Source organism: Panthera leo, chromosome A3 (assembly GCF_018350215.1).
Source record: "Panthera leo isolate Ple1 chromosome A3, P.leo_Ple1_pat1.1, whole genome shotgun sequence".
Lineage (NCBI taxonomy): Eukaryota > Metazoa > Chordata > Mammalia > Carnivora > Felidae > Panthera > Panthera leo.
The window spans coordinates 58,619,996-58,642,936 of record NC_056681.1 but is presented as its reverse complement, the minus strand read 5'-3'; the positions used below and the strand labels follow the sequence as shown (position 1 = coordinate 58,642,936).

At 40.8% G+C, this 22,941-nt stretch overlaps 1 protein-coding gene across 6 annotated transcripts in view; it reads right to left on the bottom strand.

The window, feature by feature from the left end:
• Positions 1-13,779, bottom strand: part of RNF149 (ring finger protein 149) — a 32,681-nt gene extending 18,902 nt beyond the window's left edge. For 5 of the 6 annotated variants that reach the window (XR_006200619.1, XR_006200621.1, XR_006200618.1 and 2 more), the window contains exons 1-3: positions 12,837-13,775; positions 1,397-1,647; positions 392-460 (exon numbers count right to left, since the gene is read on the bottom strand). Coding sequence is in view for 1 of the 6 variants with exons in the window: in XM_042931968.1 (XP_042787902.1) it covers positions 392-460; positions 1,397-1,647; positions 12,837-13,293 (777 nt within the window). In the remaining 5 variants the exon portion in view is untranslated. Of the gene's footprint in view, positions 1-391; positions 461-1,396; positions 1,648-12,836 lie in introns of all 6 variants that reach the window. The other variant, XR_006200622.1, reaches the window with a different exon arrangement.
• Between the last annotated feature and the right edge of the window lie 9,162 nt (positions 13,780-22,941).

The following is a 22,941-nucleotide window of genomic DNA, read 5'->3' as shown; positions in this document are numbered from 1 at the left end:
AAGAACTTTCTTAGCAAATGAACATACCAGTCCTGTCCAGTATGGTAGCAACCAGCCAATGGGGCCATTTGAGTATTTGCAATGTAGTTAGTGTGACTCAGGAATTGAATTGTAAGTTCAATTTCATTCTTTTAAATTATAATAGCTACATATGACTAAAGGCTACCCTATCTGATGGCACAGGTCTGGAAGGCTCTTCACATGTGCAAAGGAGTATTTCTGCCAACCCTTCTCCAAAATGAAACATGTATGCAACTTAGTTCTAACTCAAACCAGCCAAAACTCCACATAGTCAAGGTGAGTTTAACAGAATGGAAAGTTTTACTTAGACATATAAACAGATACGTACTTTAAAAGAAGCAAACAAAAAAAAACCTCATGAAAATATTACCTTTTCTCCATGCTTTACAGTATGAAGTGGAAGCTGGCCAATAATTTTCTTAGCTTCTTTTCTATGACTCTTAGGTAGGAAAAATATCATCATTAAAAATTTTAAGTCACTATTTTCAAAAATTTACATAAGCTTGTAGAAAAAGCTTCATTTAAAAAACAAAGTTGAATGACTACAATGAAAATAACAAAAACTAATATTTACATCCTAATGTATAAAATAGCCACATATAACTTAAAGAGATGTTTGATCAAGAATACTGATTTTCAACTCCATGTCTGAGGAAGAAACCAATTCTCACGTTTAAATGTTGGCAAGAGAGGAGTAAGCTGAGGATCGGGGCCCCACATATTCATCAATATATTAACGTCTGTCCCTAAAATGAAGGCGGCTTCCTATGCAGCAGGTGCCAGATGACCCAGAAATGACTACCAGATGCCAGACGACTACCAAAGCCAGAGAGGGTGGCTTTTCAAGACAACAGGATAAGCATGAAATTCAAAGGCCTGTCTTTGGAAGCCTCTGGCTCTTCTTTTACTGCCCTCCTCTTTGTTGTGACAGAGACACTGTCTCTCTGCAGAAAAATTGCCTTGAAAGTTGCCCCACAATGGAAGCCGGGAAGGCCTTCCCACTCTGCTCCTTGCCTTCAGGCCTAGTGTTCTTTTATTTTAAACACAGAACCAGGTCCACTCTACCTCAGGCCTATTTATTACCTCTTTATGTCTGAAAAAGGCAAAGATGGTATCTGCAGGAGCAAAACACGCAAAAAGTGGCCCCATTTAAAGGTATTTAATATCCTACAGAACAGAAAATTTAATATATTCTAATTAAAAAGTTATTTTCAAAAAGTTGTGTTGTAATTAAACAGTATGAGTGAAAATGAAATTAAGAATATGGTCCAAAAAAAAAAAAACCCCTCAAATGTAACTTAAAGACAATATATATGAGAAATATTTATGAGCTATCTTTTAAAAAGCAAAGTTAAAAAGAATTATCCATAATTACCTGACTTCCAAACTGTGAGCCAGTGTATAGGAAACGCTGTATATAGTAAAATATCAGCCAGGCTAACGAGATAATCATCATGGTGATAAAGGCAATGGCCACAAATACCACAGACTGACCACTGATGAACTCCTGCACATGACGGGTGCCAACTCCTATGGTCATTTTGACTGCAATGCCTTTCTGCACCAGATCCAAAATTTCTCTTCCTTTTGGGTAGCTAACCATAATGACCACTATATTTCCTGTTCCTGGAGGAAAGAACAAAAAAAGTCAATATGAAGAACACAAAATGAGACACAGAAAAAGGTTAAGAGAAATAGAAGAATACTACAGTCTGTCCACATATAACCATCCCAAAACTTCCAAAAATGTTTAATTTTCAAGGAAAACTGGTCCCAAAAGAGAAAACAGACTGATTACATTAGAAGTAAAATAAGTCTTAAGGCACCTGGGTGGCTCAGTCAGTTAAGCGTCCAACTCTAGATCTTGGCTTAGGTCATGATCTCACGAGTTCATGAGATTGAGCCCCAGTCAGGCTCTGTGCTAACAGCATGGGGTCTGCTTAGATTCTCTTTCTCCCCTCCCCCGCTCATGCTCACAGGCACACTCTCAATCAAAATAAATAAACTTGAAAAAAAATAAAGAAGTAGAATAAGTCTCTAAAAACTACCCCCAAAAGTTAAGAGCGCCATTCAATTTCACAGGTGAATTCTACCACCAAACCTTTAAGTAAAACCAATAGTATTAAAATTGTTCCACAGATTAAAAAAATTAAAAAGGAAGTTTAGAAATTATTTCTAGAGAATAAAACCAAACATGGGAGTGAAACCAAAAGAACCATACAGACTAATTTCACTTATGAACATTAATACATGATGCCCAAAGCATGCCTATTAAACACAAGGAGGCATCTGAGAATTTCTACTATAATCACTATTATTTAACATTGGTCCGAAGACATGAGCAGACATAATACAATAATATAATAATAATAATAATAATAATAATAATAATAATAGGAAAGAATGGGTAAAGATGGGTGAATTCCATCTGTAGATTAATAACCATAAAATATCAGTAGTATTCTTTATTTTTTTTTTAATGTTTATTGTTGAGAGAGAGAGAGTGTGTGTGTATGTACATGAACACGGGAGGCAGAGAGAGAGAGAGAGAGAGAGAGAGAGAGAGAGAGAGAGGCGGGGGGTGGGGGGGGCAGGAATGAATTACAAGCAGGCTCTGTGATACCAGCGCAGAACTCGATGTGGGGTTCAAACTCACAAACTATCATGACCTGAGCTGAATTGGACGCTTAACTGACTGAGCCACCCAGGTGCCCCTTGAGGCCCCCTCAAGATTTAAGTATTCTTAAATCCTTAAGTGCTGTTTCTGAAGTTCATTAGGAGAAAACAATCAAGAACGATCGGGCAAAAATATTTTTTTTGACTGGGAAAACTTTCTAAACAATAAAACCCAGACTAAACCTTTATAATAAAAGTAATTAAAACAGTGTAGTAGCAGCACAGGAAACAACCAGAATAACGGGGCAGAATCAAAAGTCCAGAAATTAGACTCTAATATATAAAAAAAAACCCTCAGTATATGATAAAAATGCAATTTTAAATCACTGGGGTAAAATGGATTACTTTTTTAAAAATAGTATAGGGAAAATTGGGTATTATCTGAGAGAAAAAAAGCTACATCCCTTTCTCACAACTTATGCCAAATAAGTCCCAACTAAATCAAAGATTTAAATATATAAAAAAGAGGAAATATAAACATGAAAATTTTCCATGTGGCTAGAAAAGAGCAAAATCAAGGAGTCAAGATCAAAAGAGCAAATGGTCATCAAGGGGAAAAAAGGCATATAACACAACAAAGACTGAAAACAGTTTCCTGGAAGAGAAAGAGCAACAGAAAAACAAAGGAAATGAAGTCAGTTTGCAGAAAAGATGAATACGTTTTTTTTACATAGCAGCTTCGGCGAGAACAGAATTCACACGCCACAAAATTCACCTCTTTAAAGTGTACAATTCAGTGGTTTTTAGTGTATTCAGCAAAATTGTGCAACCATCACCCTAAATAGAAAACCTGAATGCCTCTGTGGTCACTCCCCAACAAATGGGTTTTAAACACATTAAGTCAGGGTACAGATGAAAACATTAAACAGATCTTCAACTTATGATGGGTTTACATCCTCAAAACCCATCATAGGTTGAAAATATCCTAAGCAGAAAATGCATTTAATATTCCTTATTGAACATCACACTCAACCAAGCCTACCTTACAAGAGCCTAAGGTTGGGCAAAATCCTCTAACATTAAGCCTGTAAGAAAGTGCTATCTGATGTCATTTATTGAGTACAGTACCAAAACTGAACAGAAGGGTGGTCTGCATGCAGAATGGTTGTATCGGTTGTCGACCTTCGTGATTGTGTGGTGTAGGAGGAGCTGGGGCTGCTGCCACTGCCCAGCATCACAAGAAAGTACTGTAGGGCACATCGCCAGCCCCGGAAAAAATCCAAATTCAAAATTTGAAGTACGGTTTCCACTGAATGTGTATTGCTTTCGTGCCATCATAAGGTCAAAAAATCGTAAATCAAACCATGGTAAGTTGGGGACCATCTGTGTCCATATGATTGGCAAAGATCAAAAAGTTTTGATCCTCTATATTGTCAAGAGTGAGCACAAATCTGCACACCTGCACACTGCAGGGGGGAACTTATTTGTGTATGTATACAGGAACTATCTATAAAGATATTTGTTGTCAAATTTGTTTTCTCTAAGTTTATGGTATCACAATCTAAACGTCCATCAATAGGAAGAGAGTTATATAAATCCTATATAAATACACATAGGATATGTGGGCAGACTGAGGCGGCAACTATTAGCACTGATAGGACTCAACACGACAAAAGAGGAAAAAAGCAAAATGTCAAACTGTGTGGACGAAAGATCTAGATGTCGTATCAATTTAGACTGCTTCTGGAATGTGACCCAGAGTCTAGGGACCCTGACTATGTCTGGAGGGAAAGAGCTGGACACAGTCAAAATTCTGTATCATGTGCACATATTACCTATTCAAAACTAATTTTAAAAATACACATAAAGAATGTTCTCTGGCATCGCTTCAAAACTGATTTATAACGCAATTCTTTTGCAGAGAAACTGAATCTGTAGCAAATCCACTGTGGCCCCCCCCCGCTGCCATCAGGATTGAGTTACTGAAACACCAGAAGGGCACCCTTCTAAGGTGGCTCCGGCCTGGAGGCCGATCCTCTGACCCGGGCCTCAAAGTGTCACTTAACAAGAACTGTACTGGTCTCCACACTCACACAGTCTGCCGTGTCATCACTGGGGAGACACGCTAAGGGGGAAGGCACTTCCTGCCTTCAGGAAAGCAAACATCTAAAGCTGAGAAAGACAACTACAGAAACAATTATTATGATAGTTACACCACTTGTAATTACACGGCACCTTATAAGCAGAAAGCCTTTTTCATAAACCCCTTTTGGTGGAAAATTTCAAGTATGGACTCAAGTAGAAAGAACAGTTTAATGAACCCTACGTACCTATTTCAGTTAAAAAGTTTTATACAGAAAACAAAACTGTTTCTATGCTATGGTTACAGCCACATAAAACTTCTGGTACAGACATAATGCTCTTTGTGTTAATTGGGGAAAATAACTTTGGAGCACTTTCATATTTATATCTCACATGCAGCAGAAAGAGGCCAAATTACCATTTTACAGATGAGGGTTCTGAAATCTTGAGAGCTGCTCAATGTCATACACCGCATGGAAAAGCCAATCCTTGGGTCTGAAGACCCAGCTCCCACATGGTAAGTCTGCCCTGCCCTCTCCTCATGGGGGACCCAGCCTTCAGAGCCTCACAGGCTGGGTTCAAATCTGACTGTTATCCACTGTCTAGGTCTGGAGAATCTACCCTGAGAGTATTTATTCAGCTATAAAATGAGAATGAGAATTTTTCTATTTTGGACTGTTGCTTATTTAATATGAAAGTAGAATACAAAGAGCTACAGAAATGAAGTGATAATTTTGTCTGAGGTGGGACAGAACTCTTTCCCTGGGAGGACACTTGAACTACATCTTGAAGGACAGACAAGGTTTACCAAGCCAATGAAGGGGGGATTTCTAGGCTGTGAAATCACCATAAAAACCTATTTGGGATGGTGACTGGTCCTGTTTGGTTAATGATAAAAATATAGTGGTCTCCCCCTTATTCACGAAGGATATATCCCAAGACCCCCAGTGGATGTCTGAAACCACAGATAGCACCAAATCCTATATATACTATGCTTTTTTCCTACACATACCTAAGGTAAAATTTATTTACAAATTAGGCACAGTAAGACATGAACAACTAATAATAAAGTACAATTATAACATACTACCAAAAAAGTTATGTGAGTGTGGTCTCTCTTAAAATATTTCATACTGTACTCACCCTTCTTGTGATGAAGTAAAACGCCCACATGATAAGATGAAGGGAGGTGAGTGACGTGGACATGATGACCTAACATTAGGCTACTACCAACCTTCTGAGCATAGGTCAGGAGAATCATCTACTTTCAGATCAAGGTTGGCTGTGGGTAACTGAAACCATGGAAGCTGAGACCATGGATAAGGGGGGGGCAACTACTGCATAGGTTATCCTGTTGATCTCCTATCCCCAGTGCCTCACATAGAACTTGGCACATAGAAAGTGTTTAATAAATATTTGTTGAATAAATGAATGAATGAATGAGAGGTGGAAGATGAATTGAGATTAGAGAGGTTCTCGAACACCAAATTTTTTTTTTATTTATTTTGAGAGAGAGGGCACATGCATGAGCAGGGAAGGGACAGAGAGAGAAAGAGAGAGAGAATCTTAAGCAGGCTCTGCACTGTTAGCACAGAGCCTGACACAGGACCTGAACTCATGAACTGTGAGATCATGACCTGAGCCGAAATCAAGAGCTGGACGCCCAACCCACTGAGCCACCAGGCACCAAGGACACCAAAATTTTCAAAGGGAGGGGCTATTAACACACAACAATTATCAGAAGGATAACCTGAACTGAAAACACTTGTAATATCTACTTGAAAATTTTTACCTAGGAAACTAAAACAGTTCACTGGGTTAAAAGAAATCATAAAAAAAAAAAAGTGTCTAGGATGACAGCTAAACCATTTGCTATGCTAATTATAGCAGCAAGATTGCTTCTGGGAACCACTTTAAATTAATAAAACTCAGAATGAAGATTCATTCTATCCCATGATTTACTTTTCTGGGACATTTTTTGGGGATGAACTGGAAGCAGGGCAGCTCAGTGAAAATAAATGACCCCAAGGGCTGCCAGGCACAGGCACCTTATTCGGCCCTGCCCTTACCTCCTGATGCACTGCCTCCTCCCTAGGCCAATCCTAGAGAGCCTTAGTGGCACAAAAGAGCAAGTCATAGCTTATTTCTAAACTGAACACCTCTGTTTCTTCACAGGACGCATAGATGCTCAAACACTTGGGACCAGGGAGAGAAAGCTCTCAAGATTTTTCTTCCTAAGGCCTTAACACTGCTACCAATCATGCTTGTGTAAAAAAATGTCACCTGGTGCAATTCCCCTCCTTCCCCAAAGAATCTATACCTCTCACCATTACAGGGAAACTCCTTGAAGGCAGTTTTATTTTTGTCTTACTTAGCACAAGGTCTGTGTACAGAGAACATGATCATAAACCTGTCAGATAGTAAATACCAAACACAGTACTCTTTAGCAAGCCAAACTATCCATAACATAAAACTCTTCTGTGCCAAAAATAAAATTGCATACGTTTCCGTTTCCTTTCAAATTTCTATGTTCCTCTTACCACTTGGTCAAAAACAAAAAATCCTGTCTTGGGAAATAGTGGGTTCAGGGGTGCCTGAGTGGCTCAGTCACTTAAGCATCTGACTCTCGATTACAGCTCAGGTCACGTTCTCAAGGTTCATGAGTTCCAGCCCCACAGTGAACTCTGTGCTGTCAGTGCAGACAGTGCGGAGCCTGTTTGGGATTCTCTCTCTTCCTACCTCTCTGCCTCTCCCCGGCTTGTGCTTGCTCTCTCTCTCAAAATAAATAAATAAACCTTAAAAAAAAAAATAGTGGGTTCAAAATTCTAGAGTTTACATGTGAGTCTAGTGTACCATTTTGCCTCCCAAAGGAAATTATATAGAGGTGGGAACTACTGAAATATTTAAAGTGGTGGATTAGATTTCTGTTCTAGAAAACTGATTCAGGCAGCAAGAAACACATTTTAGAGTTCCAGAAAAAGAAACCCATGACGTTTCAGGTCTTTCTTTTTTTTTTTTCCTAATAACTTCCATACTCTCTCCACCTTCTGCCCCCAACCTAGGAAATTCCTGGTCACATCTTTGATTCAGCACAAGCTCAACTCAAGGCTGCTCAGAACCACCTACCCCTTTGTGGCTGCAATGCATCAGTGCCTCTTAGACACAGCTTTTTATACACCCACCACAATTTCTTTATAGGTTTCTCTCCCTCACTAGACGAGTACTACCTGCTCTTATTTATTAGTTTTTGTAGCCCAGCATCACACAGTGATGACCTATAGAAGAGTTTCTGTATGCAAATATTGGCTTTCCTTCTATATAGTTGAAATGCCCCAATAAGGAGAATACTATGGACTGCTTTGCAGGAGGAACAGGACACTAAATATGAATGTAAATGTTTCTGAAATTTGAAGTTATTATATAAAACAGAAATGTTTTTATGGTTGGCTAGGAAGTGTTGGCAGGACACAAAAACAAATGTTGATTCTTTCCTTGGAATTTAAAATTAGGTTTTGGATAATTCGACTTGCTCAAACATATTTCATATTTGTTGAATATACTATCCACCTCTTTGCAGCGTTCCTAAATGCGTTACTTTATCTCAGGACATCAGCATTTTACAATTCTATTCCTGACACCAACAATGTCCTATAGTCCAACCCCACCTACCACACACACCCAGAGACACCCTTCTCCATCAACGTGTCCTTCAAAATTCAATCTTTCTGGGAACTGTCTCAGCTAATCCCACCTTCTATGTGCCTGTGAGGTGCCATTTCTGTCTTCCTACAGCACCAAAATACATTAATTCAAATCCAAATTTTTGGATCATTTGAGTATAGCATTAAACATCATCAAAAATTTATTATTCATAAAAAACTATTTACCATATTCTGCAAATGCAAAATGCACATCTTCCTTGACGCTAGGGGCTTCTACATCTTTGTCATCTCCCTCCATCCCAACTCTGGCCCCTTCCTCAAACATAGCTCAAAGTCTTGACAGTACTTGGCACTCAGTAAACACCTGTTAACAGAATGTGAACTGTATGCAGAATGAATGAATGAATCTATTTTTAAAAGGTCAAGATTTCAGCTAAAGTGTCATCCTATTTATTACTTAAAGATTATTTAAGTAATCTCTACACTCAACATGGGGCTCAAACTCACTACCCCAAGATCAAGAGTCACATGTTCTACCGACTGAGCCAGTCAGGCATCCCCAAGATCATCCCATTTATTAACTGACAATAACTACACTAAGGCCAATACTCTATAAAAGTTTTTGTTTTAATGATTTGACCTGTACCAATTTTTACTCACCTTAGTCAAAATGACTTCTAGTTACCCTTGCAATACCTGCTTTACGTGTCCTTTCTTTGTTTCCTAAGCATATAATTCCATCAAGGTCCAAACCATATTATCTAGAAAGCTGTTTATCGCTCTTACCATGCCCCAAAGTCCTCAAAGGTAGGCATGTGTCTTATGCATTTCTATCCCTGAGCAAGCACAATAGTTGGCCCAAAGTGGCTGCTCATTATCCTGTCTGCTAAAGTAAAGGAAATTAAGATTAATTAACAGGGGATTAAACAGTCCTTATAGTTGTTCTGATAGAATATTATCTTGATGATTTTTTTTTTTTTTTTAGAACCACAGTAAAAAACTGATTTGAGCCCAAAATATCTTATACTGGATTTAGTAGAGTCAAGCAACAGGTTTAAAAAAAAAAAAAAAAAAAAAAAACTGCTGAAATTCTCCTTGAGATTTGGGAAAAGACTATCACAATTTAATTTTACAAGCAGCCACCTCTACCTATTCTGTAGGACAACAGTGCTACACAGGAACACCCAAACCATTGATATCTGCGGTTTTTACTGTCTCTAGCCACATCCTGACAAAATGCAAGAAACCTAAACTTGACCTGCATTCAAGGTTCTGCGTGACATTTCAAATTCAAGTATGTCAAAGCCAGTTTGTCTTCTGAGTTAATTCCATTCTTTCCATTCTTAATGCTACTCCATTCTCAACAAGTCATGATACATTTGTACCCTTGTCCCCAGTTGGGCCAAGTTGTGTGAAGGTCATTCCTTTCCATTTCTTTGGTCACCACTATAATATTGGCCCTTATACAGATGACCCTTTGAACAACACAGGTTTGAACTGTGTAGATCAACTTATGCAAGGAATGTTTCCAATAAATACAGTACAGTACTGTAAATGTATTTTCCCTTAGGATTTTAATAACATTTTCCTCCTTCTAGCTTACTGCATTGTAAGAATCTGGTATACAATGCATATAACATCCAAAACATATGTTAACTGACTGCTTATGTTATTGATAAAGTGTCCAGTCAACAGGAGGCTATTACTGGTTAAGTTTTGGGGAAGTCAAAAGTTATACGCAGATTTTCAACTGCATGGGAGGTTGGCACCTCTAATCCTTGTGTTGTTGAAGGGTCAACTGTATTTCTACTTAGACTAGCCCAAAAGTCTGACAAGAGTCTCTGAAGATTTTCCTGTCTAATGCCCTGGTCACAATGCTACCAAATTAATCTCCCTTGAAGTCAGTGGCTCAAATGTTGGATGATTCCGTCATCATTTCTCCCCTCAGACATTTGGTATCATCTGGAGACATTTTCAGTTGTCACAACAGGGCACCACTACTGGAATCTAGTAGGTAGAGGCCAGAAACCCTAAACATCCCATAATGCACAGGAAACCCTCTCCCACAACAAAGAATGATCTGGCTATATATACAGATCACCCTGTTACCTTGGGCCAGTTTCCTCATCTGTGAAAAGGGGTTAAAGTACCTACCTCAAAAAGCTGTCAGGAGGATTAACTGAGCCACACTGTATGAAGAGCACTGAGCACAGTACCTACACACTGGGTACTTTTCACACATTTAAAAAAAATTGCTAAAGCTGTGACTTTTGTCTTTTTTCTCAAACAATTACTGTCACAGAAAAGGGACTGAATGGACACTGATAATGGGAATAGAAACAAGAAAAGGATTTCAAATAAACATTGATGAGGTGTTTTTCTGGGCCTGGACAAATTTTGTGTCACTAGTATAAGCAAGCAAGGCGGCTGAACCATTTTTAAAGCAAGTGCTATTAGCCTGGAAAAATGTTAATGTCATTATCAAAAAATGCAGTAAACAAATTTAGAAAATTGTAGCTGATGAGCCTGCCACTGAAGAGAAAAAGTCCTGGGGTACCTGGGTGGCTCATTTGGTTGCGTGTCTGATGCTTGGTTTTGGCTCAGGGCATGATCTCACAGTTTGTGGGTTCAAGTCCCCTGTCAGGCTCTGCGCTGACAGTGTGAAGCCCACTTGGGAGTCTCTGACCCTCCCCTGCTCTCTCTCAAAAATAAACAAACATGAAAGGAAGGAAGGAAGGAAGGAAGGAAGGAAGGAAGGAAGAAAAGGTCCAAATGAAGATGTTGTAGACTCAAAAGAGATTGCAAGGACCCAGAATCAGAATCCTGACACACTAACCTTTTTGACAGAACTACTAAAATTGGGAAAAACCATCAATAGGATGTATCAGGAATGCTCTGTGAAGTCTGATAGGGCTTTTCATGGTAGTCTTATGGAAACATGACTTGGGTACAACAATTAGGTAGACTTGTAATCACTGTAATAATTGCACCAAAGGTGGTGCCTCACCCATTGCCACCACATGAGTGGTTACCTCTTCTCTATCCTGGATACACCACTTCCATCCAATATCAAACATGGCTTACCATTGTTCACCCTACCCTCACTTGCCCTATAGTTTCTGCCCATTTCTCAGGACCTCCTGAGCCCTCCCAAACTTCTTGGAAGAGTTGTTCTAACAGTTTCCATTTTCTCACCTCTCAACTGATTTCCATTCCCATCACTGCTAAAATAGGCCAAATCCAAAGTCACTTTTCTGTCCTCATTCTAGTTAAGTTCTAACTTGCCTTTAAGAAATCAAAACAAAGGGGCGCCTGGGTGGCTCAGTCAGTTAAGCGGCTGACTTTGGTTCAGGTCATGATCTCAACTGCTCGTGAGTTTAAGCCCCGTGCTAACAGCTCAGAGCCTGGAGCTTGATTCAGATTCTGTCTCTGTCTCTCTGCCCCTCCCCTGCTCGCTGTCTGCCTCTCTCAAATATAAAATAAAACATTAAAAAAAAAAATCAAAGCAGAATGAAAAAGTACAGGAAAAAGGATATCTGACTTGCAACAGCAGCAACTTTAAAAAAGACTTTAATCACAGTAAGTCAAGAGTCATATCTTAGAAGTCATAACAGAAATATGTCCACTCTGCTGTGTACTGCTCCTATGGGACTCGGAATTCAGTTCTGAGGATGTCTTCTTGCAAAATAAGACTTTTAAACTGTCATCACTGCTTGAAGATAGAACCTGTTGAGGGGAATAGGTGTGTGGGAAGTACTGCCTGGCAAAGAGCAAGATCTTTACTGAATGAACACAACTTGAAAAATTTCATCTGAACTCAAGACTCAAGGAACCTAACTGGCAGTCGCGCCAGTATTAACCTTAATGTAGAGAGCGAGAAAGCATACCTGAACTTAAATCCAGATTTTCTGATTCGAAAGTTTAGAATATTCGGACACGCTTTATTAAAGTGGAGAAAACAAGAGTGCCACCAACCACCACTTTACGTTGGTGAAGGGGCTGCCAGACCTTGGAGCGCGCTAGGAAAGAGCTTCAATTCTCACCCCACCTGACTCTGGGTAACGAAGAATGGAAAGGGACCCATGATTAGCAATCATGAGACCTTCCACCACAATCCTCTTTCGGTGGGTTTTAATTTCCTTCTCTCTCCCCACTGCCCTCCTCCAGATGGCACCTCCCTTCACTTGAAGGGCCCAAGGCGAAGATCTGATTTTGTCTGGACGCCCGTCTAACTTCCTACAGCGTCCCGGGGGGGGGGGGGGGGTCACAGAGCGCAAACCTAGAGCTTCCCCCGTAGTTCCCAACGGCCAGAGGCCGTCAGAGTCGCGCTCCCGGCCCCTTCGCTGCTTGCCCCTGGGAGGCGGGCGTCAAGGCCGAGGACGTGAGGGCCGCGGGCCATGACTAGGCTGCAGAATTCCCCCCGCCACTTCCCCGCGACCCCCGACCTCGGCTTACCCGCGTGGGACATGGGCACGGTGAGGTTCCCGTGGCTCTCCTCGTTGTAGAGGACCACGGCCGAGGCGTTCCTCCGTGCAGCCACCAGCACCTTGTCCTTGAAGGTGCAGCCACCGCGCGCCACCAGGGCGACCCAGGGCGCGGCTCCACGGCCGCCGGGCGCGGGCACGAGGAAGCGGGTATCTGGCGCGCAGCCCTCGGGGTCGCGATCCGCCGCGCGCGGGACGCCCACCAGGCCCTGCGCGCCCTCCTTGGGCGAGCTGTCGCCGAAGCGGCCGCTCTCCGAGACGCTCCATACGGTGCGGTTCGTGTACGGGTCGACGTACTCGGTGCTCACCACGGCCGAATACCACTCGAACGCCCGCCCCCGGGCCCCGGGCGCGCACACAGCCAGCGCCAGCAGCGCCAGCGCGCTGCGGACCCCGACGCCGGCCTCGGGACGCCGCCGCCACGCCATGGCCCCGCAGCCAGGCAGTCGGGGAGGAGACCGGGCCGGGAGCTGCGCGACTCCCGAGGTCGGGAAGGAGGGCGCGTGCGAGCCGCCAGAGAGCGAGGAAAAGACGCTCTCCGCCGAGCAGCGCAGAACCAGGCCGGGGGGCGGGCGGGGCCGCGGCGCACGCGCACCTGGCGGAACGGGGCGTGGGGCGGGGCTTTTCCTGGCCCCTCCCCGCCGGGGATCCCGGAGCAGCGCGTGCTGGCTTGAGTCAGACCCTCTCAGTGCCTTGAGCTTGTCTGGTTCTGGCGGTTAGGCGGTCCAGTGACGCCGGGACGGGTGCTGGCAACCCACTCGCCGGCTTGCGCCACTGGGGGCCCGGTGGCCAGACGCCGAGCTTGTGTAACAGGACCTCGAGGGCCCCCGAAGCTAGGGGAAGTAGCCGTCGGAGAAACGGGAAGCTCCTCGGCGTGCGGGCCCGGGGGGCATGGGAGCGCGGTTGTGTAGAGTCGTCCAGCGAATGTTTATGAAAAATTTACAGTGGAGGGGCGCCTGGGTGGCTCAGTCGGTTGAGCCTCCGACTTCGGCTCAGGTCATGATCTCCAGCTCGTGGGTTCGAGCCCTGCGTGCGGCTCTGTGCTGACAGCTCGGACCCTGGAGCCTGCTTCGGATTCTGTCTTCCTCTCTGTCTGCCCCTAACCCACTCGCATTCTGTCTCTGTCTCTCTCAAAAATAAATAAACATTATAAATGAATGAATGAATGAATGAATGAATTTCCGTGGAAGGCACTTGGCGGAGGCCTTACTTGTCTAGAACCAAGCTGCACATATTTTCCAGATACGTTTGGTGGCCAATTATTTAATGCTAATTGATACCCTGTAGCTTCTCTCAAGCATTGTGCTCACAACAGCCTTTTCTATTATGGTATTTTATGTGCAATCTGCAGTTTTGAAATAAGTGCATCTAACTACCTATTTAGATGAGCACTTAAATTGTATAGCAGTAAATAAATAAGTATTTGGAAAGAAATACTGGGCGATAGTCCATTTAAAACTGCCGTGGATACAAAGCCTTATTGCTTCAGGAAAAGTTTAGAACATTAATTTCTGACTGACTCATCTTCCTCCTTATACAAGGATCTATAATTGAAGGAAGTAGGCTGCTGCCACTCATAGCAGGGTTTTTGTTGTGCCTTAAACCTTCTCACTTTCTCCTTTTTATTATCAGCCTCTCTTGGGCTGTATTTTTAAAGAATGTATTTATTTAAATTCAAGTTAGTTAACATACAGTGTAGTATTGGTTTTAGGAGTAGAACCCAGTGCTCATCCCAACAAGTACCCTCCTTAATGCCCCTCATCCATTTAGCCCATTCCTCCTCTCACCTCCCCTCGTTCTCCATATTTAAGAATCTCTTATGGTTTGCCCCCGTGTTTATCTTGTTTTATTTTTCATTCCCATCCCCTGTGTTCATCTGTTTTGTTTCTTAAATTCCAAAAGAGTGAGATCATATGATACGTATCTTTTTCTGACTTATTTTACTTCTTAGACTGCATTTTATTATTGATTTATTTATGTATTATTAATAAAACCCCATAAAAACATCTGGGCTTTTCTTTTGGGGAGGTTTAAAAAAAATTTTTTTTAATGTTTATTTATTTTTGAAGGAGAGAGAGAGAGACAAAGCATGAGCAGGGGAGGGGCAAAGAGAGAGGGAGACACAAAATCCCAAGCAGGCTCCAGGCTCTGAGCTGTCAGCACAGAGCCCCATGCGGGGGCTCCAGCCCACAAATGGTGAGATATGACCTGAGCTGAAGTCGGACACTTAACTGACTGAGCCATCCAAGTGCCCCATTTGGACTCCATTTTAAAACTGCTGTAAAATGCAGCCTGACCCATAACCCATAGCTTTCCTTGAAGTTAGATCTCCTGTCCCTTTCCCATCAGGAAACTAGTTTTAAAGGCTTAAAGGAAGGCTTAAGGCCTTCCCCTTGTCCCAGGCCTAGAAGAGCAAGCAGGCTAGAGAACAGCTCCTCAGACACATTATGTCTAGCAAAACAAATAGTTGTAGTTCCCAGAATCTGCCTTTGTAGTTTCACATTATGTCTCGCAAATTCATTTCCTTCTTTCTGAAATCCTCCTGCTCCTGGCTTTTGTCCTGGCAAACACCAACTTAGTCTTCAAGTTTTATCTCAAAAGCTATTTCTTCTGTGAAACCTTCTTTGGTTCCTAAAGACAAACTTGGGTGCTCCTCTTAGTTTCCATGTTGCTTAGGTATGCTATGCTTATATGTTAATGTTATAACAGCAATACTGCTTTCCAAATACAGGTTTTTAGCCTTCTTATATCATAAAGGCAAGGATTGTGTCTGCTGTTTTCATGACAGCGAGCACAGTACCTACCTACCTACCTACCTACCTCAGCAAGCAGTTATGTGTGTAATCCATGTTTGTTAAATGAGCAAAATAGCTCCTTTTTACTGTTTCAGATTTAAGGGACTCATGACTGTGTACAGGTTTGTTGCTCAGAGAAGTTCAACAGGCTAACAGGAACAGGCCTTGCAGCTCTTAAGCCCTGAGGCTCACCCTAGCTTCTTCGTTTTCAGTTTTTCATTACCAGCTACAGGCCTGAGCTGGTTCCAAAGCTGCCACCACTGGCTTAAACCATTAGGGCCTTTGTCCCCTAGACTAGCTGCCAAGTGCCATTCAGCCTCTTTAATTTCCCTTTCTCTATTGTCCCAAGAAGAAAAGCTGACAGGCCTCACCCCCACCACACTCTTTACACACTCTTTACAGGGGAGATAGGTGCAGGTTTCATTATTTTTTCTTTTAATTGTTTTATTACAGAAAATTTCAAATGTTTCCAAAAGTAGAGAGACTAGTGTAATGAAGCTCTATGCACTTATAATTTAAATTCAACAATGATCAACTCATGGCTAACTTCATGTCAAATATACTCTTGGCCACTTCCGCTTGCCCCTATTGGATTATTTTGAAGGATATTCTGGACATATTTTATTTGTAAACATTTTCATATGTACCTTTAGAAGTAAAAACATAATCACAGTATTATCACAATATTTAAATAAATTGTCTACAGTTCTTTAATATCAAATATCCAGTAAGTGCACAAATTTCCTGATGGTCTCCTGAATGGTATCTTACATTGAGTTTGTTTGGATCAAGGTTCAAACGTTCACACATTGCATTTGGTGGAAATGTGTCCTGAGTTTCCTTTTTTCATAAGTTTTTTTCCCTTCTTTTTTTTAAGTTTATTTATTTATTTGGGGGGGGAAGGGAAAGAGGGAGGGAGGGAGGGGGGGGAGAGAGAGAGGGGGAGCAAGCAGGCTCCATTCTGTCAGCGCAGAGCCCAAATTAGGGCTCAAACCCATGAACCGTGAGATCATGACCTGAGCTGAAATCAAGAGTTGGGACGCTGAACCGACTGAACCACCCAGGCGCCCCATCTTTTTGAAGAATTGGATGATTTGTCCTGTATAATTTCCCACATCCTGTATTTGGCTGATTGCATTGGCTGATGACAATCTACCATGTTCCTCTATCCCCTGTACTTCCCGTGACCTGGTGGTTAGAACAAGGGGTCTCTGATACAAGTTGGATTTCTGGGCCAAAAAAAAGGGGGTGCTGTGTACTTCCACGTGGTGGCATCATGTTGGAGTGTCTTTCTTTTTTTGCAGTGTTAGTTGCCATTAATGATCACTACCTAAATCTATTGTTTCATTAAGTGTTTGCCAAGTGGTGATATTCTATCATTACTTCTTCATTTTATTTGCTAGAATACTTCTATAAAGAGAAACTTCCCTTCACCAAATAGGGTTACCCTCAGGGACAATTTATATAGAAAAACCAGATTAAAATTTTCTTTTCTTTATCAGTTTTCAGAATACTAAATCCCTAACCTCCCTTAAAGAGAATTCTTTTTAGAAGTCCAATGCACCATCCATTGCACTATAGAGCCAGGTAAGAGAATTCTTTTTAAATTGTCATTTATAATGCATAAATTTAGCATACTTGATGAGTTTCAATCCTTTGCTGTGATAATTCTTATTGTAGCCCACATTTACTGGAGTCCACTTATTGAAGTCTCTCATCGCTGGCCAGTGGGAACCTCTTTAGATGGGCTCCAAAATCCACCTGGCCCCTTTGATATCTTCCTTGCTTTCTGTAGTCAGCAGAGCATCAGCCATTTCCCTGAGGACACTTGTTTCCTTTTAGTAAGGAATGCTCTTTAGAGACCACAATCTGTCCCCTGGCTTTTTCCCCCCATTAATCATATAATGATACATGTTCATTGTTTTAAAAAAAATCAGAAGATATAGGGACTCCTGGGTGGCTTAGTTGGGTGCAAAGCCTGCTTGGATTCTCTCTCTCCTCTCTCTGCCCATCCCCTGCTCACACGCAAATGAGCGCATGCTCTGTTTCTCTCTCTCAAAATAAACTTAAAAACAAATCAGAATGTATAGATAAATTGAAAGAAGATTGAAAATATCATAATGATACCAGAGAAATGCTGCCAAATTTTGGTAAACCACATTCCAGACTTTTTTCTATGTCCCTCTAATTTTTTTCCTATAAATTTTCTTCAGTGTTTTTTTATTTTTTTATTTTTGAGAGAGTGCAAGCAGGGGAGGGGAAGAGAGTGAGGGGACAGAGGATCTGAAGCAGCCTCCCTCTGACACCAGTGAGCCTGATGTGGGGGTAGAACTCACCAACTGTGGGGCGCCTGGGTGGCCCAGTCGGTTAAGCGTCCGACTTCAGCTCAGGTCACGATCTTGCGGTCCGTGAGTTCGAGCCCCGTGTCGGGCTCTGGGCTGATGGCCCAGAGCCTGGAGCCTGCTTCCGATTCTGTGTCTCCCTCTCTCTCTGCCCCTCCCCCGTTCATGCTCTGTCTCTGTCTCAAAAATAAATAAACGTTAAAAAAAAAAAAAATTTAAAAAAAAGAACTCACCAACTGTGAGATTATGACCTGAGCTAAAGTCAACCAACTGAGCCACCCAGGGGCCCTTTTCCTGTAAATTTTCTTAAAATGACAAAAATACAGTGCATTCTGTTTTGTTTATTTGCCTTTAAGAACTCAGCAAAGTCTCATGAACATTTTTCTACATCATGAATACACTATGAACATTTTTCTACGTCATGAATATACTTCTCTAAGATCACTTATTTTATCATTTTTTTTCAACATTTATTTATTTTTGAGAGATAGAGAGAAACAGAGCATAAGCAGGGGAGGGACAGAGAGAGAAAGAGACACAGAATCTGAAGCAGGCTCCAGGCTCTGAGCTGTCAGCACAGAGCCCAATGTGGGGCTTGAACCCATGAACCGTGAGATCATGAACTGAGCCAAAGTCAGATGCTTAACTGACGGAGCCACCCAGGTGTCCCTCTCCAAGATCACTGAAATGACTACATGATATTTCATCATTTGAAAGCAGCACTGTATTTTGTTTTGTTTAAGTAGCCTTCACACCCAGCATGGAGCCCAATGGAAGGCTTCAACTCTCAACCCTAAGACAAAGATGTGAGTTGATATCAAGAGTCGGACACCTAATGGACTAAGCCACCCAGGTGCCCCCAAAGCAGCACTACTTTTATAATTAATCCTGTTTTGGGACATTTAAGTTGTTTTCTATTTTTCCATATTATAAATGAGAACATAATATGGAAAATCTTATAAAATTTTCCATATTTATATTACAAATAATATTACAATATTTAAAATTTATAATATTTATCATTGAAAACTTAACTAGTCATTTAATGTTTCTCCCATAGGATCACTTCCTAAAAGTGAAATTGCTAGTCCTAAGGATAGATATGTTAAAAAAAACTCTTTTTAATATAGTATGTTCTCATGATTCAAAATTCAGAGCATACAATAGGGAATGCTCATTGCACCCCTTGTCCCAGCTGCCCAAATCAAGGCAAACAGTATTACTAGTTTCTTTTTTTGTTTTTTTTTTTATTTAAAAAAATTTTTTTTTTAACGTTTATTTATTTTTGAGACAGAGAGAGACAGAGCATGAACAGGGGAGGGGCAGAGAGAGAGGGAGACACAGAATCGGAAGCAGGCTCCAGGCTCTGAGCCATCAGCCCAGAGCCCGATGCGGGGCTCAAACTCACGGACCATGAGATCGTGACCCGAGCTGAAGTTGGACGCTTAACCGACTGAGCCACCCAGGCGCCCCCAGTATTACTAGTTTCTTATAGATTGTTCCAATGTAAGTCCATACTTATACAACAAATTAATTTATATGTTTATATGTTATACATATGTTTATATGTATACCTTTTTCTCACAAATGGTGGAATATTATACACTACTTTGCACCTTGCATTTTTCACTTACTTGTAAAACACACCCTCATCCTTCGTTAGGCTATATAGGGTTGCATTGTATGTTCAATTTTTCCATCAAGTATTTAACGAGTCCTCTACCAATGGACATTTAGGCCATTATCAACCTTTTGCCATTACAAATAATTTTGCTATAAAGAATTTTGCCCATATGTCCCTTACACATTATCTATAGATAGATTTCTAGAAGTGGAATTGGTGGATGCAAAGGTTAGTGCATTTGCAATTTTGGTAGATGTTCCCAAATGCTCTCCCACAGAGGTTTTACCAAATTCCATTCCACCAGCAGTTTATGAGAGTACACTCCAACATAATGTGTGTGCAAACTTTCTGACCTTTGCCAATCCGACTGGCAAATAATAGGAGTGGTTTTATTTGGGTATGTATCTTTTTACTGCTTTTTACTTAAAAGTGACCCCCTGGTCCCTTTTCATTTTGCTGTTGATCATTACTTGGAACAAAATGAGGAAGTTTTAAAAATATCAAACAGGGGAAAGTACCCAGTTATTTTGTTCCTTGCCCTGAGCCGAAGTTGGACCCTTAAGCAACTGAGCCACCCAGGCTCCCTGCTGTAATATTATTCTTAATGGAGTTCAAACTTGTAATTAAAAAAACGTTATTTAAATGTGTAATATACCACATTTTATTTTATTCACACCAGAGACTTTAATTGTGCTATCAAGATAAGCTGACTTTCTTTCTCTTCCTTCCTTCTTTCCTTCCTCTCTTCCTTCCTTCCTCTCTCTCTTTTTCTTTCTTTCTTTCTTTCTTTCTTTCTTTCTTTCTGCCCTTCCTTCCTTCCTTCCTTCCTTCCTTCCTTCCTTCCTTCCTCCTTCCTCTTTTGCCTGTGACTGGATAAAGTTTTTTTCACCTCTATAGATATTTTAACTTTTTCAAAATGATATTTAATAGAAAAGTTTTAATTCTACATTGGCCTACTCAAATACAAGTACTACCTATCAGTGTGCTTGAAGATCTCTCTCACAGTGTGCAAAAGAATCCCCACTAAAGAAATACCTTAGAGGGTGAGGCTGGTGTAAAGACTGACAGTGTCATTCATAACCCCCAATGCAAGAATTTTGTGTTTTTTGAATGGCTCTTTGTCTCACTTATTGACTCCATAATACATGCATTGGCAAAGAATCTCATCTGCAATTTTACAATCTTCAGTATGTGAGAAATCTCCCATTCTTTGTTCTTTTGGGTGGTGGCTTTTTTTTTTTTTTTTTAATAAATCATGCCATCTACAAATAGTGATAGTTTTATTTCTTCCTTTCCATTTTGGATGCTTTTGTTTCTTTTCTTGCCTAATTGCTCTGGCTGGGACTTCCAACATATGTTGAATAAAAGTGGTGATAGTGGACATCCTTGTCTTGAGGAAAAGCTTTCAGCATTTACCTTTGAGTGTGATGTTAGCTGTGCGCTTGTCATATATGGACTTAATATGTTGACATACATTCCCTCTACACCCACTTTGTTGAGAGTTTTTATCATAAATGATGTTGAGTTTTGTCAAATGCTTTTTCTACATCCATTGAGATGATCATATGATTTTTATACCTCATTTTGTCAATGTGGTTATCACACTGACTAACCTGCAGGTGTTGACCTAGCCTGGCATCTCCAGAATAAATCCCACTCAATCATGGTGTGTGATTATTTTAATGTATTGTTAAAATACATTACAAATTGAATTTGCTAGTATTTTGTTGGGGATTTTTACATCTATGTTCATCAGGAATATTGGCCTGTAATTTTCTTTTCCTGTGGCATCCTTGTCTGGTTTTGGTATCAGGGTAGTATAGGCTGCATAAAATGAGTTCCCTCTTCTATTTTATGGAAGAGTTTGAGAAGGGTTGCATTAATTCTTTTTTGAATGTTTGGTAGAATACACCAATGCAGCCATCTGGTCTAGGACTTTTGTGTGTTACCAGGTTTTGGATTACTGATTCAATTTCCTTATCAGTAATTGATCTGTTCAGATTTTCTATTTATTCATGATTCATCTTGGTAAGCCATCTATTTCTAGGAATTTGCCCATTTTTTTCTAGGTTGTCTAATTGTTGGAGTATTATAATTGTTCATAATTATTTCTTATGATCCTTTCTATTTCTCTAGTATCAGTTGTAATAGTTCCTCTTTCATAGAAAACCCTAAAGACTCCACAAAACCGTTCAAACTTGGCACAAATACAGACATTAAGATCGATGTAACAAAATAGAGAACCCAGAAATGGATCCACAAACATATGGCCAACTAATCTTTGACAAAGCAGCAAAGAATATCCAATGGAATAAAGACAGTCTCTTTAGCAAGTGGTTCTGGGAAAACTGGACAGCAACATGCAGAAAAATGAACCTAGACCACTTTCTTATACCATACACAAAAATAAACTCAAAATGGATGAGACCTAAGTGTAAGGAAGCCATCAAAATCCTTGAGGAGAAAGCAGGCAAAAATCTCTGACCTTGGCCACAGCAACTTCTTATTCAACATGTCTCCAAAGGCAATGGAAACTCAATTTGCTAGTATTTTGTTGAGGATTTTACATCTATGTTCATCAGGAATATTGGTCTGTAATTTTCTTTTTGCAAAAATAAACTATTGGGACCTCATCAAAATAAAAAGCTTCTGCATAGTGAAGGAAACAATGAGCAAAACTAAAAGGCAACTGACAGAATGGGAGAAGATATTTGCAAACGACATATCAGATAAAGGGTTCGTATCCAAAATCTATAAAGAACTTATCAAACTAAACACCCAAAAAACAAATAATCCAGTGAAGAAATGGGCAAAAGACATGAATAGACACTTCTCCAAAGAGGACATCCAGACGGCCAACCGACACATGAAAAAATACTCCACATCACTCATCACCAGGGAAATACAAATCAAAACCACAATGAGATATCACTTCACACCTGTCAGAATGGCTACCATTAACAGCTCAGGCAACGATAGATGTTGGCAAGGATGCAGAGAAAGAGGATCTCTTTTGCATTGCTGGTGGGAATGCAAACTGGTGCAGTCATTCTGGAAAACAGTATGGAGGCTCCTCAAAAAATTAAAAATAGAACTACCCTACAACCCAGCAATTGCTGAGTATGTATAAATACCAGGTATTTATACAAGGGATACAGGGATGCTTTTTCAAAGGGGCACATGCACCCCCCATGTTTATAGCACTATCAGCAATAGCCAAAGTTTGGAAAGAGCCCAAATGTCCATGGATGGATGAATGGATAAAGAAGACGTGGTATACATATGGAGTATTACTTGGCAATCAAAAAGAATGAA